Genomic DNA, 19834 nt, shown 5'->3' on the forward strand with positions numbered 1-19834 from the left:
CACGTGGATGGATAGTATGCGCCAGCAGAAAACGAGCTTTCGATCCTCTCTCAAATCCAATATGCACATGCCACTGAGAAATCCATTTCGTTGAATAAAATAAAGTTTGGTTGACTCTCTTGTTTGGATATGGACAAACAAATGTCTTGGTTGATGCAACTTAAAAATTCAGTTGGAAAATTTAGAAATACTAACACACAAATATAGCGCACTGAACAAAAATATGGTTTGTATGAAACTAAATTTGTGGCTGGTTTTTTGTTGCGTCAATCGATTATTTTTGTAATCATCTAGTCTACTGCCACTTGTTTGCCAAACTGCGGAAGTTACAAATATCAATATAAAATAATCGCACTTTATTTCGATTATATTGATCTTTATAAAATTATGTGTTTATTTTCTAGAATAGTATAGGGAAAGGGTATATGTTAAGCGTATATGTAAGTTACACGAAGTAAAACACATGTGATATATATTTGATGATTTATTACATCTATATGTTTGGACCTTTAATATATATCAATTCTCGATTTTCCTGTATACGTCATTAAGTATTAAAACATATCTTTATATTTTTTGCACGGTTAATTATCCATTGGATGTACGACGAGACACGTGTGTATACTCCCGGGTATATTTTGTCACCGCATTTAAATCCCCACGAATAGAATCCTATGAGCTCATTATTGAGAGTGAGAGGGCCGCCAGAATCTCCCTAAAAAATGCAATTCCTCAATAGCTAACAATATTTTTCATAAGGTTTTGGTTGGAAAAACAAACTTACGAACAAAGCTATTTTTTACATTTAACATTTAACTTAAATACGTTTCTCTGTTAGTATACATAGTTAGTTTGTATTATTTTCACTTTATTTTTTTAATGAAATTGATGTTTGACGATAACGGACTCCCGATTCACTCAGCTGCGAGTTTTGTAATCTTACTGTCAATTAAATTAAATTACAAAACATAACGAGAATCCGAATATGTACAAAATAATCAATGTACAAAATAATCATTATTTTGTACAAAATAATGTACAAAATAATCAATAAGGTAAATTTTAACAATCAACATAATCAGTGAATTGGCAGCGAATTGAAATGCTATAGTCATCGCACGTTTCATACGCGTATGTTGTTAAGTATTATATTAATAAATAAATAAATTATAAATTAATTGACAAATAAAAATTTATGATAAGTGAGAGATTGCAATCATGATATGTCTCCACAATATGATTGCTAATTACATGACATGTAATCGGGCTTATTTTCTTATATAGTTAATGACTCTACCTGGGCAGACAGCGTAAAATTGCATGTGCAACTAGTAGTAACTAATGACGGCGATCTATCGCAACGCCTTATGTGAATAGCTTACCTGGCACGAACCCTTTTCTATTGTTGGATCATTTGCGCAGATTTGCGTGTCGTAAATTTTTTTAGACTTGTTCGTCCACACATTTCTACAGTAATCCTGATCGGCTATTTTAATGTCCACGACATGTAATCGTTTATTTTCCTTTCCTCGATACTGCAAGTATACAAAGTACAAAAATATAAGTGTGACTTGCAAAAACAATTTAAAATATGATATTGTCGAAGACAGTCTAAGGGCCAGTTTCATTAACGTCGATTAACTATAACCTTCGATTAAACTCACTCTCCATCTCTTTCTAATTGTCCCCCTTATGCTTATTTCTACCAACGTAAATTAACTTTAATCTCGGTTTAACTTGTTCACTTGAAGAGTGAGTTTAATCGAAAATATTACAGTTATAAATGGTTGAATGTTGAGAAACTTACCGATAAGTCGCCGAATCCCGATGCGACTACTTCCGTACCGACTGGAATGTTTTGATTTAGCGTTAGTGGAACGGGAGATACCAGAGGAGAATATTTAATTGGAGATTGGAGCTGAAAATGAATTTTCTATGTATGCTTTTGCACAGTCTTAATTTTCAAATTGCTTAATTTAATTAAAACTGTCGGTATGTGTTGATTGCAATTATATCAACTCTATGTTACCTTAAGTAAAGCGATATCATTGATCCATGAATCGTCGGGGTTGTAATCTTCGTGTATATAAGAGGACTCGATCAGATGTACCGCACACTGTTCTTCTAGATATATTAGTCCCACATTGGCCGAAATGGTGCTAACGTCTACACTGTAAAGAATATCACGAACATATGAAACACATTTTTATATTTATACATTATATTGCTTTATATTGCTGAAACGTTTCTTTAGATTCTCATATTTACCCATCTACACAGTGAGCGGCAGTCAGTATGTAATACCGGCCAATTATAACTCCACCGCAACGGTGTTTCCCTGTTTTAATACGTTGAAGAGAAACCTGAAATAATTCGTGACGACAAGATACAGAAATTTATTAATATTATTACACGTCTATTTTTAGAGTTGACTCAGCTGAATGAGAAGAGTTAACTTAATGGTTCGACTAGTTTGAAATTCAGTTCAATGCTAGGCATATTTTTAAGACAGAGCAGTTAATGTAATGATATTAATTAAAAGTAATTTGTTAGCTTACTTGATATGGAACTTCACCTGGTTTGGCAAATCTTCCCCCTACAATCTGCGTATCTATGTTCCTTATTACGCCTGCATTCAAAATTTATTACATTAAAATTTAGTTCTATTAAAAAATTGAATAATAATAAATTCTATTAATAAATTAAGTGAACGGAAGGCAGTTAGATTTGTCGAAAATAAATGTCGAAAATTGTCGAAATAAAAATGATTTTTTTTAAATTTATTACAAAGAAATAAATTTAAACCGGGACTTGTCCTAATACAATGTTTGTTAGGATCTAAAAAATTTTTGTAGTTAAAAATATGCATTAAAAACTTTAAACGCGTTTTTCTTTGTTTTTTATTTTCTTTTTGTTTTGCAGTGATAACTCAAATACAGAGCGATAACTCACATCGACTTGAAAAAAATTGAGCATATTCACAATATGTATAATTTCGGACTGAATCTCTAAAAAGTCTGTGCAAACTTTAGTTCACAGTCACAAAGCTGATAAATTTGTCTGTTAGATTACTCACCATCAGCAATAGCGAATAAAGGGATTAAGAACAATAAGTGTACCGTCATTGTTAGTAATCTTGTGCGACGGTGTCAGCTGATTATTCTAAATCTGATATTTATGACCCACACTTGAATATATGTCTGTAAAATTTATAATTTTAAATAACGTAAGATTAGATATGATATCTCATGCTTATTGATATTTAATATAGTTCCTAATCTACTGGGGTACTATCTCGCTCGCGACTTATGTTATTATTTTCTTATTGACTTTTATCATTAATAAAACATTGATGAGTCTTCAGTATCGTGTAACTTTCTATGTTACACATAAATCTAACAACAAATGTATAAAATAATCTTGAAGTAGTTATCTTAGTGATAATAATGATTTCATAAAAAGAAAGATATATATCTTCTGCAGTTTCTAATCGTTAGAAATTTATTACGTAATTTTATACTTTGTTCGCCTTTTGCGTTCCCAAAGTCCGCAACTAAGTAAATTTCAGTTTTAAGAGTTTAATACTATTATATGATATGTACTTCGTATATCGCGAGATTATACCGGTTGAACGTGACATGCAGTACAGTAAGTAGCAGTAGTAAAATAACAATGCATTTTGTCGAAGTTTGCCGCGGTTACAAATTTCAACAATATTTCGCAATCCGTAATGAAGTATTTTAATGAGAACATACTATTTCAAGCTATTCTCAATGACTTACGTTCAGTGGCTAGAGGCAGAAATATTTGAGATATTGATAATTATGGATGTGACTCATGAAAGATCACTCATTTGATTTGATCGGCTTTTGCGATTATAAATCTTGGCGACATCACACAATATATAATAATAGGTTTCAAAGTTACCGCTTGGCAATATTCTGCACGATCCTCACTTGAGTCTTACAACATCAGAAGAAGAAATAGTTAGAATACTGTTATAATACCAATAATCGCGGTTGAGGCACGCTTCATTCGAATAAGCCGACTGACATTTTTTTTCACCTTTTTGTAGTTCTCCTAGAGAGAGAAAGGGGGGGAAGGACCAGGTCATTATTCGGATCGTATACGATCATTGCAGAGTCAGACAAAATCCAAGGTCGGTCAAATTCCGCAGCGTACTACTTTTTTTGCTTGGTATAACATTCGGTTACCGTGCAACTTTATTTCCTTATTCTAATACTAAACTTTCAGGTATAGTCTTTGAAACCATGACAAATGGGAATATTCTTATTTAAAAATATCGCGGAATAAAATGGATGCACGTGGATGGATAGTATGCGCCAGCAGGAAACGAGCTTTCGAGCCTCTTTCAAATCCAATATGCACATGCTACTGAGAAATCCATTTAGTTGAATGAAATAAAATTTGGTTGACTGAACTAAATCTCTTGTTTGGGTATGGACAAACAAATGTCTTAGTTCATGCAACATAAAAATTCAGTTGGAAAATTTAGTAATACTAACACACAAATATAGCGCACTGAACAAAAATAAGGTTTGTATGAAACTAAATTTGTGGCTGGTTTTTTGTTGCGTCAACCGATTATTTTTGTAATTATCTCGTCTACTGCTATTTGTTTGCCAAGCACTGCGGAAGTTAAAAATATTAATATAAAATAATCGCATCATATTTCGATGATATTGATCTTTATAAGATTAAGTGTTTATTTCCTAGAATAGTATAGGGAAAGTGTTAAGGGGGGAGCCTCATGTAAAACGCTAAAAACAAGGCAATTTTCTGGAATTTTTTTTAAAGAGACATTAAAATGAAACTTATTGAAACTTGGGTAATGGTTTTAGCAACATTTGTAGATGTAAAAAAATATTTTTTCATTGGAAAATTCTTTATTTATAAGTAGCAACGAAGCCTATTCTCAAAGGCCACGGCGCCGGACTTCACAATTGGTGTGCAGCATTGCGCCTGCAATTAATCACTGAATCAAAAATACAAAATTTTTTTACTTTTATTATAAGTTACCATTGTCGGTAAACCTATTTGTTCAGTAAAAAATGCAAAATTAAAGAAATAACAGGACTTAGAAAAAAATTTGATTTTTACGGAAAAATTTTGGCTTTAATTATGCAATTAAATTTATTTAATTTGATAAAATGACTGAACAAGTAGGTTTACATACAATGGTATTTAGTTATCTACATGCATGCCAAAAAGCAAGTCGATTGGTCGAATAGTTTATGAGTAATCTTGCACACCAATTTGAAAAACATGGTTTTGAGAAAAACGCGTTTAAAGTTCTCGGAACGCGCGCTTTACTTGCGTAACGCTCAGGTATAAAATTGCCTATTTCAAGTTCAAATTTCGCTCTGGAACTTTGGGAACATATTCTAGAGATATTATACTAATGATTTATGCAATAAAAATTTTTTAGATTTTTTTGACCGGTTACATAAGGCTCCCCCCTTAAGCGCGTATGTAAGCTATACGAAGTAAAACACACGTGATATATTTTTAACGATTTATTACATCTGTGTTTGGACGTTTAATGATTTGCTTAATTATCCAGTGGACGTACGACGGGATGCGTGTGTACGCAGTAGGGTATATTTAACGATTTATTACATCTATAAGCTTGGGCTTTTAATGATTTGGTTAAGTATCCAGAAGAAGTACGACGAGGTGCGTGTGTATACGGTAGGATATATTGTGTCAGCGCATCCTAATGCCCACGAGACGAGTCCTACGAGCATACCATTGACAGTGAGAGGGCCGCCGGAATCTCCCTGAAAAATGCAACTCCCCATTAACAATATATTTCACAAGAATTTGATTGCAAAAACCAACTCGCGAACAAAGTTATTTTTTACATTTGACTACAATTACATCTCTCTGCTAGTACAGACCTAGCTTATGTTATTTTCGCTTTATTATTTTAACAAAATTGATGTTTGACGAAAACGGACTCTCGATTCGCTCAGTTGTGAGTTTTGCAATCTTGCTGTCAATTAAGTTAAATTACAAAACATAACGAGGAGCTGAATATGTTAATGTACAAAATAATCAATACGGTACATTAACAATCAACATAATCAGTGAATTGGCGGCGAATTGAAATGCTATAGTCATCGCACGTTTCATGCGCGTATGTTGTTAAGTATTATATTAATAAATAAATAAATTGATAAATTAGTTGATGAATAAAAATTTATGATAAGTGAGAGATTGTAATCATGATATGTCTCCACAATATGATTGCCAATTACATGATATGTAGTCGGGCTTATTTCCTTATCGAGAATCTGAAGCACATTATACAACTCGAAGTGCGAGCGTTGTATTAAGACATTGCGTTTAGAAGTCATTAGGAACGAGTTGAAGCTTCGCGTGAGAAGAGTAATGCAGGTTAAATAGTTAATGACTCTACCTGAGCAGACAGCGTAAAATTGCATGTGCAACTAGTAGTAACTAATGACGGCGATCTATTGCAACGCCTTATGCAAATAGCTTACCTGGCACGAACCCTTTTTTATTGTTGGATCATTTGCACAGATTTGCGTATCGTAAATATTTCCAATGCTCGCGTACACATTTTTACAGTAAGCCTGATCGGCTATTTCAATGTCCGCGACATATAATCGTGTAGTTCCCCTTCCTTTAAACTGTAAGTACACAAAGTACAAAAATATAAGCGTGACTTGCGAAAACAATTTAAAATACGATTGTCGAAGACCTAGCGTCTTGCAGTCTAAATGATTGAATTGTTAAGAAACTTACAGATAACATGCCGAATCCCGATACGACTGCTTTCGTGCCGGCCGTAAAGTTTTGATTTGTTAGAGTAACGGCACGTACTAGAGGGGAATATTTAATTGGAGATTGAAGCTGAAAATGAATTTCCCTATGTATACTTTTGCGCAGTCTTAATTTTCAAATTGCTTAATTTAATTGAAACTATATATGTGTTGATTGCTATTATATTAACTCTATGTTACCTTAAGTAAAGCGATATCATTGATATATGAATCGTCAAGGTTGTAATCATCATGTATATAAGAGGACTCGATCAGATGTACCGCATGCGGTTCTTGTAGGTCTATTAGTCCCACATTGGCCGAAATGATGCTAACGTCTACACTGTAAAGAATATCACGAACATATGGAACACATTTTCATATCTATATACAGTTTATATTGCTGAAACGTTTCTTTAGATTCTCATATTTACCTATCTACACAGTGAGCGGCAGTCAGTATGTGATACTGGTCAACTATAACTCCACCGCATAAGTGTCCTTCCGTTCTAATATCTTGAAGAGAAACCTGAAATAATGTATTTCGTGACAACAAGTTACAGAGATTTATTAATATTATTACACGTTTATTTTTAGAGTTGACTCAGCTGAATGAGAAATGTTAACTTAATGGTTCGACTAGTTTGAATTTCAGTTCAACGCATATTTTTAAGACAGAGAGCAGTTAATGTAATGATATTAATTTATGGCAGTTTGTTAGCTTACTTGGTATGGAACTTCACCCGGTTGGGCAAATCTTCCCCCCACAATCTGCGGGGAATCTATTTTCCTTGGTACGCCTGCATTTATATTTGTTATTACATTTAAATTTAATTGCACTAAATTAAACGATCGCAAAGCCGATCAACTTGTCTGTCAGATTACTCACCATGAGCAATAGCGAATAAAGGGATTAAGAACAATAACTGTATCGTCATCGTTAGTAGTCTTGTGCGACGGTATCAGCTGATTATTCTAAATCTGATGTTTACGACACACACTTGAATATATGTCTGCAAAATTTATAATTTTAAATAACGTAAGATTAGCTATGATATCTCATGATATTTATTGATATTTAAAATAGTTCCTAATCTACTGGGGTACTATCTCGCTCGCGACTTATGTTATTATTTTCTTATTGACTTTTATCATTAATAAAACATTGATGAGTCTTCAGTATCGTGTAACTTTCTATGTTACACATAAATCTAACTATAAATGTATAAAATATCTTGAAGTAGTTATCTTAGTGATAATAATGATTTCATAAAAAGAAAGATATATATCTTCTGCAGTTTCTAATCGTTAGAAATTTATTACGTAATTTTATACTTTGTTCGCCTTTCGCGTTCCCAAAGTCCGCAACTAAGTAAATTTCAGTTTTAAGAGTTTAATACTATTATATGATATGTACTTCGTATCGCGAGATTATACTGGTTGAACGTGACATGCAGTACAGCAAGTAGCAGAATGTAATGCTAAACAAACTTGTGACGTGGGAGTAAAATAACAATGCACTTTGTCGAAGTTTGCCGCGGTTACGAACTTCGGCAATATTGCACAATCTATAATGAAGTATTTTAATGAGAACAGATTACTTCAAGTTACTCTTAATGATGTTCACTTACGCTCAGTTGCTAGATGAAGAAATATTTAAGTTGTTCTTGATATATCTTGTTATATTGATGATCAGGTTTGAGATTCGCGAAAGATCGTTCGTTTTAACGGTTTTTGGGACTATAAATCTTGATGATATCTCATAATTTATAATAAAAGCTTGCTAAATTACCACTTACTATTCTGCACGATCTTCACTTCTCTTACAACGGAAGAAGTATTTTAGGATACCGTTGATACCAATAATCACGATTGATGGCTTACCACACGCTTTACTCGAATAAGTCGACTAACATTTTCTTCATCTTTTCGTAATTCTCGATGCAACGAGAGAGAGAGAGAGAGAGAGAGAGAGAGAGAGAGAGAGAGAGAGAGAGAGAGAGAGGGAGGGGGAAGCTCCAGGTCATTATTCGGATCGTATATGATCATGGCAGAGTCAGACAAAATCCAAGCTCGGTCAAATTCCGCAGCGTAGTACTTTTTTTGCTTGGTATAACATTCGGTTGCCGTGCAACTTTATTTCCTTATTCTAATACAGTAATACTAAACTTTCAGATATAGTTTTTGAAACCACGACATTCTTGTCACAACGAGATGCAGGGCCAGAGGCCCTTTGTCGGCTCGAGTGATTATTGTTCACTTCGCATTCTCGTTAACTTTCGAACACTTTGGATAAAACACGGCGACAGGTTGCGAGAGGTTTGTGGATGCGGAGTACGGTCGGGAGGATGTCGAGAAACGGCGAGATCTGTTTACAGGTGCACTCGCGACTCTACATAAAACGATTGATACCACTTTTCCAGTAAATATACATTTGTGAGAAAAATTCCTTCCCCAGATACCGTCGTGACAATTTATAATAAAGGTGATTTTTTCACGGAAAAATTATTAAGTCGACGGAAATATTCTTATTTAAAAATATCGCGGAATAAAGTGGACGCACGTGGATGCCGGATGGATAGTATGCGACAGCAGGAAACGAGCTTTCGATCCTCTCTCAAATCCAATATGCACATGCCACTGAGAAATCCATTTAGTTGAATAAAATAAAATTTGGTTGACTCTCTTGTTTGGATATGGACAAATAAATGTCTTGGTTGATACAACATAAAAATTCAGTTGGAAAATTTAGTAATACTAACACACAAATATAGCGCACTGAACAAAAATATGGTTTGATAAAACTAAATTTGTGGCTGGTGTTTTGTTGCGTCAACCGATTATTTTTGTAATCATCTCGTCTACTGCTATTTGTTCGCCAAACTGCGGAAGTTAAAAATATTAATATAAAATAATCGCACCATATTTCGATGATATTGATCTTTATAAGATTAAGTGTTTATTTTCTAGAATAGTATAAGGAAAGTGTTAAACGCGTATGTAAGCTATACGAAGTAAAACACATGTGATATATTTTAACGATTTATTACATCTGTGTTTGGACATTTAATGATTTGCTTAATTATCCAGTGGATGTCGACGGGACGCATGGTATATACGGTAGGGTATAATATATTTAACGATTTATTACATCTATGAGCTTGGGCTTTTAATGATTTGCTTAACTATCCAGAAGAAGTACGACGAGATGCGTGTGTATACGGTAGGATATATTGTGTCAGAGCATCTATGTGACCACGAGACGAGTCCTATGAGCATACCATTGACAGTGAGGGGGCCACCGGAATCTCCCTGAAAAATAACATTTCCCATTAACAATATATTTGACAAGGATTTGATTGCAAAAACCAACTCGCGAACAAAGTTATTTTTTACATTTGACTACAATTACATTTCTCTGCTAGTACAGAGCTAGCTTGTGTTATTTTCGCTTTATTATTTTAATGAAATTGATGTTTGACGACAACGGACTCTCGATTCGCTCAGTTGTAAGTTTTGCAATCTTGCTGTCAATTAAATTAAATTACAAAACATAACGAGGAGCTGAATATGTTAATGTACAAAATAATCAATACGGTACATTAACAATCAACATAATCAGTGAATTGGCGGCGAATTGAAATGCTATAGTCATCGCACGTTTCATGCGCGTATGTTGTTAAGTATTATATTAATGAATAAATAAATTGATAAATTAATTGATGAATAAAAATTTCTAAGTGAGAGATTGCAATCATGATATGTCTCCACAATATGATTGCCAATTACATGATATGTAATCGGGCTTATTTTCTTATCGAGAATCTGAAGCACATTACACAACTCGAAGTGCGAGCGTTGTATTAAGACATTGGCGTTTAGAAGTCATTAGGAACGAGTTGAAGCTTCGCGTGAGAAGAATAATGCAGGTTAAATAGTTAATGACTCTACCTGGGCAGACAGCGTAAAATTGCATGTGCAACTAGTAGTAACTAATGATGGCGATCTATTGCAACGCCTTATGTAAATAGCTTACCTGGCACGAACCCTTTTCTACTGTTGGCTCATTTGCACATAATTGCGTATCGTAAATATTTTTAAACTTGCTCGCGTACACATTTCTACAGTAAGCCTGATCGGCTATTTCAATGTCCGCGACATATAATCGTGTAGCTTTCTTTCCTTCAAACTGTAAGTACACAAAGTACAAAAATATAAGCGTGACTTGCGAAAACAATTTAAAATACAATTATCGAAGACCTAGCGTCTGGCAGTCTAAATTGTTGAATTGTTAAGAAACTTACCGATAATCTGCCGAATCCCGATACGACTGCTTTCGTGCCGGCCGTAAAGTTTTGATTTGTTAGAGTAACGGCATCTACCAGAGGGGAAAATTTAATTGGAGATTGAAGCTGAAAATGAATTTTCTATGTATAATGCTTTTGCGCAGTCTTAATTTTCAAATTGTTTAATTTAATTGAAACTATATATATGTGTTGATTGCTATTATATTAACTCTATGTTACCTTAAGTAAAGCGATATCATTGATCCATGAATCGTCGGGGTTGTAATCTTCGTGTATATAAGAGGACTCGATCAGATGTACCGCATGCGGTTCTTGTAGGTTTATTAGTCCCACATTGGCCGAAATGGTGCTAACATCTGCACTGTAAAGAATATCACGAACATATGGAACACATTTTCATATCTATATACAGTTTATATTGCTGAAACGTTTCTTTAGATTCTCATATTTACCCATCTACACAGTGAGCGGCAGTCAGTATGTAATACTGGTCAACTATAACTCCACCGCAAAAGTGTTCCTCCGTTTTAATATCTTGAAGAGAAACCTGAAATAATTCGTGACAACAAGATACAGAGATTTATTAATATTATTACACGTTTATTTTTAGAGTTGACTCAGCTGAATGAGAAATGTTAACTTAATGGTTTCGACTAGTTTGAAATTCAGTTCAACGCATATTTTTAAGACAGAGAGCAGTTAATGTAATGATATTAATTTATAGCAGTTTGTTAGCTTACTTGGTACGGAACTTCACCCGGTTGGGCAAATCTTCCCCCCACAATCTGCGTATCCTGCGTATCTGTTTTCCTTGGTACGCCTGCATTTATATTTGTTATTACATTTAAATTTAATTGCACTAAATTAAACGATCGCAAAGCCGATCAACTTGTCTGTCAGATTACTCACCATGAGCAATAGCGAATAAAGGGATTAAGAACAATAACTGTATCGTCATCGTTAGTAGTCTTGTGCGACGGTATCAGCTGATTATTCTAAATCTAATGTTTATGACACACACTTGAATATTTGTCTGTAAAATTTATAAGTTTAAATTACATAAGATTAGATAAGGATATCTCATGCGTATTGATATTTAAAGTAGTTTTTAATTTACTTGGGATACTATCTTGCTCGCGACTTATGTTATCATTTTCCTATTGACTTTTATCATTAAGAAAACACTGATGAGTTTGGACAGTATCGCGTAACTTTTTTTGTTATACATAAATCTAACAACAAATGTATAAAATAATCTTGAAGTTATCTTAGTGATAATAATGATTTCATAAAAAGAAACGTTTATCTTCTGCAGTTTCTAATCGTTAAAAATTCATTACGTAATTTTATACTTTGTTCGCCTTTCGCGTTTCTCAAGTCGCAATTTGATAAATTTCAGTTTTAAAAATTTAACACTGTTATATGATGTATACTTCGCATCGCGGGATTACCGGCTGAACGTGACATGCAGTAGCAGCAAGTAGCAGAATGTAATGCTAAACAAACTTGTGTCGTGGGAGTAACATAACAATGCACTTTGTCGAAGTTTGCCGCGGTTACGAACTTCGGCAATATTGCACAATCTATAATGAAGTATTTTAATGAGAACAGACTACTTCAAGTTACTCTGAATGATGTTCGCTTACGCTCAGTTGTTAGAGGAAGAAATATTTGAGGTGTTCTTGATATATCTTGTTATATTGATAATCAGATGCGATTCGCGAAAGATCGTTCGTTTTGACGGTTTTTGCGACTATAAATCTTGATGATATTGCATAATTTATAATAAAAGCTTTCGAAATTACCACTTACTATTCTGCACGATCTTCACTTCTCTTACAACGGAAGAAGTATATTAGGATACCGTTGATACCGATAATCACAATTGATGGCTTACCACACGCTTTACTCGAATAAGCCGACTAACATTTTTTTCATCTTTTTGTAGTTCTCGATGCAACGAGAGAGAGAGAGAGAGAAAGAGAGAGAGAGGGAGGGGGAAGCTCCAGGTCATTATTCGGATCGTATATGATCATTGCAACGTCAGACAAAATGCAAGTTCGGTCAAATTCCGCAGCGTCGTATTTTTTTTGCGTGGCAAACACTCGGTTACCATGCAACTTAATTTTCTTATTCTAATACTAAATTTTCGGATATGGCCTTTAGAATCACGACATTCTTGTCACAATAAGATGCGGGGCGAGAGGCCCTTTGACGGCTATGCATCTCGAATGACTGTGAAGTTCGCATTCTCGTTAACTTTCGAACACTTTGGATAAAACACGGCGGTCGGTCGCGAGATGTTTGTAGATGGAGTGTGGTCGAGGTACGGCGAGATCGTCCGTTTTGCTGTTACCCGCATACCCGCGATAGAGAAGCGAGCCATTTGAATTTGCATGAGATTGCGTGCACTGACGACGACGGGTGGAGAGAGAGAGAGGGAGGGAAAGAGAGGAAGAGCAGCTGCTGCATTTTATTACATTTCGCCATTTATCTCGCGGCTCTTCGTATACCGGATTAGCGATAATTGCTCTCGTGGTCGCGACACCTTCATTATCGATTTTCGTCCGCGCGACGGCCAGCCTTTTAAATTTATTAACACTGGAAATCTTGCTCGGAAATGTATGCTTTTCGTACCGCCGCCGCCGCCGCTACCGTATGAAATAGCACCGTGCCCTTATCGATTACGTCGTATCAAATGCCGCTCTCACTCCCGGGGGATGCTCTTGCGCGCGCGCGTGCAAGTTGCCGGAACATCGAGCAGACTTATTCAAATTTGCAACAAGTACCAATCCGATATCGTGTTGAGACATTGGACTTTGAACTGCACGCAAATTCCGTAACGTTCTTGTTGCTCGAAGTTACCGAGTTTCTATGCGACAGACAGATATAGCATTCGGGTTGTATGGTAGACTCGAGATTCAGCGGATCTCGGTGATCTCGCTAAAGACGTCGTACATCTTTTGGCTTCTTCAAAAATGACAATTGACATTTCGGAAAATTGGTAAAGGACCAGTAGATATTGTGTTGACAATTTTTCACGCGACGTTGAGTCTCTATTGTGATGATTTATACCTTCTTGCATCCGGTTTCAGGCATCTTGTACACGTCGTATCGCTTTCGAGCTTTACAGGTGCACTCGCGATTCTACGTAAAACGATCGATACCACTTTTCTCGTAAATATATATTTATGAGAAAAATTTCTTTCCCAGATATCATCGTGACAATCGCAATTTATAATAAAGGCGATTTTTTCGCGGGAAAATTATCAAGTCGACGGGAATATTCTTATCCAAAAATATCGCGGAATTCGACGGGTGCAGGTGGATGGATAGTATGCGCCGGCAGGAAACGAGCTTTCAATCCTCTCTCAAATCCAATATGTCCATGTGATGGATTCTCGTTCAACCGGGAACGACCGAGTGCGGGGAAGCGAGACTAATCGCGCTCCTTGCGCCGATCGTGCCATTATTCGATTCATCGTGTATCGATAAATCTTGGCCGCCACGGAAGTTCTTAATCCACAGACTTATCGGGCTCGACGCGTTATCGGGGAGACGCTCGAGGGATCTGCTTTCATCGCTTCGTCGTGATTAATTAACGCTTCAAGTGAATTAAGTCGCACTCCGTTGCTTATGTACTTTGCCCGTCTCGATCCGCTCTACATTTTATACATTGCTTCAACGACTTTCATTTATCCGAAGACCCTTAATTTCATCACATGGACATTCGCCGTTGATTTAAATTACAATGTATTATCATGTTTGCTTAGCTTCTCTTGATTCGCATGAATAGAAGTTTTTATCTCTTCAATTTATTCCTCCGTAATAACGTATTTTCACAAGATTATTTAATTTCATCTCTGTATCTCTGTATTCCTGTTTCATTTTTAGCTTACGATATTTGATGAGTATACACGTTGATGTTTTATTTATTAATATCATACAAAGATGGTTGCATGTTATTTACTCCCCTACGAGGTCTGCGTTGCTTGCTTAAGAGTAAATAGCTTTTAACGATATAGCCTGCAACCGTGAGGGCTCTGTCGGAGCAAAATATGGTACAACGTGGGCGCGACATGGGACCGCAAAGGGGATGATAACTCCCTCCGGGCGCGAGAACTATAATCACAGTCGGCTTGATAACGTAAAGAGTAGACGTTAGGGAAGGGTGGATCAATCGTCTAATACGAGCCGTGAATATCCGTGAATATACGTTCAATTATGACGTTGTAAACAGAACGCCCGCGAAGCAATTCATTCGCGAGTACTGCGGCTGGAAATTATTCACGCTCAGGTTAATCGATTCGTGCCGTAAGCGTATTATTATAGCCGCGACGCGCTCAAGACACCCTTGATAACCCGAGAGATCCAATATTACAGCGTCGTAACTCTCGGCACCGAAGGTGAGCGACTACATTTCACGAATAAGTGACGGAAGGACGGAAACGAGCCGCGTCGGATATTTGCCGCGGCATCCTTCCCCTGTCCCGCCTTGAAATGGAACGCAATCCAATCCGGAGATTGAGTGTCGTTAAAACCACTCGTTTCTACCGCTGGATTTTCATCCGTGATCTTTTTCATTCCTTAAAGTGGCCCGGAATCCTCGATACACACGGTTATTTACGACGACGGAGAAACATATAATGCATTTCTTACTGCGACCTTGCAGCAAGGAAGGGAAGGATCAACGATCCTTCTCCATCGATTTTCCATGTACGCGCTTTCGCTGTATTATATTTTATTCCGTATATTTGCGGCCGCCGTTTAAACTGTGATATTTTTCAGCGCGCCTCAGAGTCTGGAATTTCTAAGAAAATTCCTGACTTCCGAAAAAATTTGAAAATATTCACTTTTGTCTCAATACACATTTCCATTTTTATTTTTCAGAATTGTGGTATAAACGATTTCACGTATCAATTTCGGAGTTGAGTACTGTACTATTTGTAGACACGCTGTTTACGCTTTCAAACTTGAACAAACTTAAATTCGCGAAAGGAGAAAAGTATGCGTATATAAACGCAACAGTACGAAAAAGAAGTTATTTTCTCGGTAGGAAATTTCTTTTTCGATAAAATTAAAGTTTGCACGTTCGCGTTTCACTGCGCGTACATATGTATTCGCTTCGAGTATCGTTGTACATAATATACTATACGCGCGTTTGCGTAAAAAACTATCAGGATCGGGAAATTTTTAACGCGGAAAGCGTAACCGTGGAAAGAGTGTCACGGAGAACTCGCGCGATTTTTTTGTTCGATATCGAGAAACTTCTCTCCGCGATTGTACGATGTACTATAACTCGCATCTCAGGTGCCGCGAGATGGATTTAGACGAACTCTAACGCTTCCTGTTCCTTGTTCGTAACACGCGGGGGCATTGATCGCATCCTCGCCGAGCGTTGGAGGGAAAAGTGGAGGAAACGTTCCTTTCAAGCGACGCCGATACAAGGAATTTCTCTGATAACGGAGCACACACAGAGCGTCTCTCGCCGTTGCTGCGCTCACGCGCGGCTTCTGGCACGCGGTCGGAGGCGCCTCGACGAGCATTTCGTCCGTTCTCTCCTCCATTCTCCTTCTTTCTCTCCATGCACATTTCATCGGGAAACTTGATGAGAAATTCTACGAGCGTGATAGTGAGGCTGTAAACACGGAGCGATGCGCGTTTTCGGCTTATCGTCCTTTACATCGGCGACGCTTCGTTTTTCTCGCCCGCGGCACCCTCGCTTCTTGTTGCCCTGCATATTTTATTGCGCTCTTGTTGTGCCCGGTTTTCGGGCTATTAACTGACATAACTGTGCAGTTTTATCTCGCAGTGCATTTCCGTTAGCGACGCGTTTAACAAGTCCAACGAGTGCTTTTTATTGTGTTTACTGTTAACTCAATTCACTTTTAATTACATGTATAAATGTTTTCATTCTTTGTTTTTAAAATTTTACTCTGAAATGCTGTTTATGTGCTGTTATGCTTCATTGTTAAAAAGATTAATTTTTTAAATATTGTGTTAATATATGATTTATATTTATTTTTTAATTTTTAACATAAAAGATCAGTTCGGGGGAGAGAAAAATCGCTAACAAATATTATGCAATGATTAGCCTAGAAGCAATGGCGCACCTATAGTTGCTTTGATAGACGTTACTTTGCGTTTGTATATACGAGTAAATATTTCTTGGAATTTGACGCGATTCTCTTCTTCATTCGGGCATGTCACGAAAGGAATTCGTGCAAGAGAAGGTGAATCGAATCACACGCTCGTCAAATATTTTTCATGTTTGCATCGTCACAATTATTGAGGAATTTATATACGATGTGCATTGCGGAATGACACGCTCAACGATATTATTACGCTTATACAGTTTATGATTACGTGATGCAATCAAAAGGGATATTATTCCAGCGATTTACTGAGATCTGGTATTCAAGATCCTTAATGAACATTCCTTGCGGGTCTGGAGATTTAAACCCCAAGAACGAGCAATGTACAAGTTCCATCTATTTCGATTTGATAGAAATTTTAATGCGATCGATACGTATGTCTTTTTATAGAATTAGTTTATACACGAGCTGCAATTGCTTGATGAGCATTTATAAGCATTAAATTACGTGCTGTTTACATTATACATATTAAGTATACGTATTACGTACATTTTGCTCGCATTTATTCAGCTTATCATTGAAACAATTGCCGCATAATATACATAATGTCCACTATAATTAATGTTGAATATTTATTTCGTCAAAACAACACATGAATATATTTAAACGATAAAATATAGATGTTTAATTACAGCATATTGAACTTAGATCTACCGCAAATAAACTTTACAAAAGCTCCAGTTATCTCGCATTGATGATAATTTTGATATTACGTAAGAGGGAACTCTCGAGATGGTCGAAAAAGCTCGGCTAGATGGAGACAAAGAGGCGTTCTTTGCGCCGCTCTATGGGTAACTCACGAAAAGCTGTCCCAGCTTGCGCAAGCTTCGCAAGCACTAGCCTGTATTATCGGTGGAAGTCCTCTTTACCTACCTGTGGGCTCTTATCAAGAGATGTAGTAGCACTAATTGTAAGTATATGATTGTATTCTCTTATCAACAGTAAGTGAAGATTTTTGTACAAACATTCCTTCTATAAATAAGATTAAATAATAGAAAAATATCTGTTACTATAAAGTGTGGGCAGGAATTAACTTATTATTAATTTTCTATATGAATATTGCGTTTTATATAAAAAGTCATATATCCGTGGAGTGAAATTGATACAGAGGACGCTACAGAAAATGCCGCGAGCTATTTTGCACAACTCTTACTATTTCATGTTCACCTAGGAGCACATAAGAAGAACATAAGAAATAATTATGAAAAGTTTATAATACAAATCATTACGTTATTTAATAAATAATATTAAATCAGTAATAAAAATGTTAATAGAAAAATATGTAAAAGCTATACAGGGTTTCTTAAGTTTCTTAAGTAACTACAAAAAATTGAAGAGGATATTTCCTTCAATTTTTTGTATTTATTTAGGAAACTGTATAAAATATCCTAATAATAAAAACCCCTGTATAAGCGGTTCGTATTTTCGTATTATAAAATATTCTATATACAATTAATTTATAATGCAAGAATTTACGAGAGTTCCACATGTTCTGACATACTCTTGTAGATGCTTCGTATAAGGAAAGTGATTTGCATGCCCGTTTGACTTCGCCTCCCTTACCTAAAGCGGCTATAATTGCGCGCGGAATCGCCGATTCAAGTTGATGCGCGATTCTATCGAGGGGCCTCTAGAGAAGCTAATTGGCCGGTCAGACCTTCGCCATGAACCCGTATCCGTAGTTGCGACAATGCAATTTACATATACGTCGTGGTCCCTTCACCGTCGAAACCTCAATTCTGCCCAGGAAACGAAGGAACCTCTCCTTCCGAGGGGATCGAAGCCAGTTAGGGATATTCGTTGGCGATCATCAATTATGTGAATATTCGTCGAATGAATAACAAAGATTTGAAATAAGAGAAATTGTAAATTTTAATGATAAAAAAATTACGTTAATGTTTAGCCTAAATTTTTTGCTGTTAAAAATATACTATGGTGTATAAACGGTTAAGCTCTATTTTTATTACTGTCCGTGATGCGCGCATTTAAACACATTTAATTATTTCCTAATTATTTTTGTGACATTCTTTCACGTATTTTATACAACATGTGTAGAAATTAAACTAAGAATATTGGAAGAATTACTGATAAAGCTATGATAGCTGGCTTGTCACGTTTATGCTCTAGGTATAATATTCTGCCAACCTACTTACAGAAATAGCAGTTTATTGCGGATTTACCACTAAGGCCAATGACCCGATAATCTCAAAGTAATACCGTCATAAAAATCTAATGCGCGATTTATTATTACGGCGCGAAACCGCGCGGCGTGTTTTATCGCTTCGGACCGCTCTTTCTGCGCTGGTAAGCTCCACGTCGAAGCACACTTTTGCCAGACGTAAAGATAGAATCCCCGAGGTACCTTCCGATCTATCTTCCGCCGACAGTTCTTTCTGATTCCTCCACCGCATAACCATCCCCCGCTGTTCTTATTTATTTCTATCCGCCGCGCGGAAAAATTCTTCTCTCTTCCGCATCCTTGTTTCGTTTAGCAATCGCGCTCCTTGCCAGAAGAGTTGTAGGATCTCCCCGGAAAGGAGATGAGACTTGTAAACCTGGCAGC

The 19834-nt window shown here is 36.2% G+C and overlaps 4 protein-coding genes across 5 annotated transcripts in view; 1 reads left to right on the top strand and 3 right to left on the bottom strand.

Annotated features, from left to right (window-relative positions):
• Hwt (SH2 domain-containing adapter heavyweight) overlaps positions 1-19834 on the top strand; it is a 144246-nt gene that overhangs the window by 37166 nt on the left and 87246 nt on the right. The window lies entirely within an intron of this gene.
• LOC139775852 (trypsin epsilon-like) lies at positions 472-4235 on the bottom strand. 2 transcript variants are annotated; one of them, XM_071712172.1, is made up of 8 exons: positions 3928-4235; positions 3077-3200; positions 2559-2629; positions 2269-2363; positions 2030-2171; positions 1808-1918; positions 1383-1535; positions 472-715 (listed from the first exon to the last, which is right to left on the bottom strand). In XM_071712172.1, exons 2-8 carry the CDS (start codon positions 3123-3125, stop codon positions 548-550), a joined length of 789 nt encoding a protein of 262 aa, XP_071568273.1. In that variant the 5' UTR covers positions 3126-3200; positions 3928-4235; the 3' UTR covers positions 472-547. The 2 variants fall into 2 exon arrangements, with proteins under 2 accessions (XP_071568273.1, XP_071568271.1); XM_071712170.1 differs by having other exon boundaries at positions 3783-4235.
• On the bottom strand, positions 4886-8774 carry LOC139775855 (trypsin epsilon-like). Its single transcript, XM_071712175.1, has 8 exons — positions 8609-8774; positions 7699-7822; positions 7536-7609; positions 7244-7338; positions 7011-7152; positions 6793-6900; positions 6528-6677; positions 4886-5801 (listed from the first exon to the last, which is right to left on the bottom strand). The coding sequence occupies exons 2-8, from the start codon at positions 7745-7747 to the stop codon at positions 5643-5645; spliced, it is 777 nt and encodes a 258-aa protein (XP_071568276.1). The 5' UTR covers positions 7748-7822; positions 8609-8774; the 3' UTR covers positions 4886-5642.
• On the bottom strand, positions 9839-13048 carry LOC139775853 (chymotrypsin-2-like). Its single transcript, XM_071712173.1, has 8 exons — positions 12927-13048; positions 12026-12150; positions 11857-11936; positions 11569-11663; positions 11336-11477; positions 11114-11221; positions 10846-10998; positions 9839-10121 (listed from the first exon to the last, which is right to left on the bottom strand). The coding sequence occupies exons 2-8, from the start codon at positions 12072-12074 to the stop codon at positions 9963-9965; spliced, it is 786 nt and encodes a 261-aa protein (XP_071568274.1). The 5' UTR covers positions 12075-12150; positions 12927-13048; the 3' UTR covers positions 9839-9962.

Source organism: Temnothorax nylanderi, unplaced genomic scaffold (assembly GCF_030848795.1).
Source record: "Temnothorax nylanderi isolate EJ_2023f unplaced genomic scaffold, tnyl_v1.0 TNYL_tig0106_pilon, whole genome shotgun sequence".
Classification (NCBI taxonomy): Eukaryota; Metazoa; Arthropoda; class Insecta; order Hymenoptera; family Formicidae; genus Temnothorax; species Temnothorax nylanderi.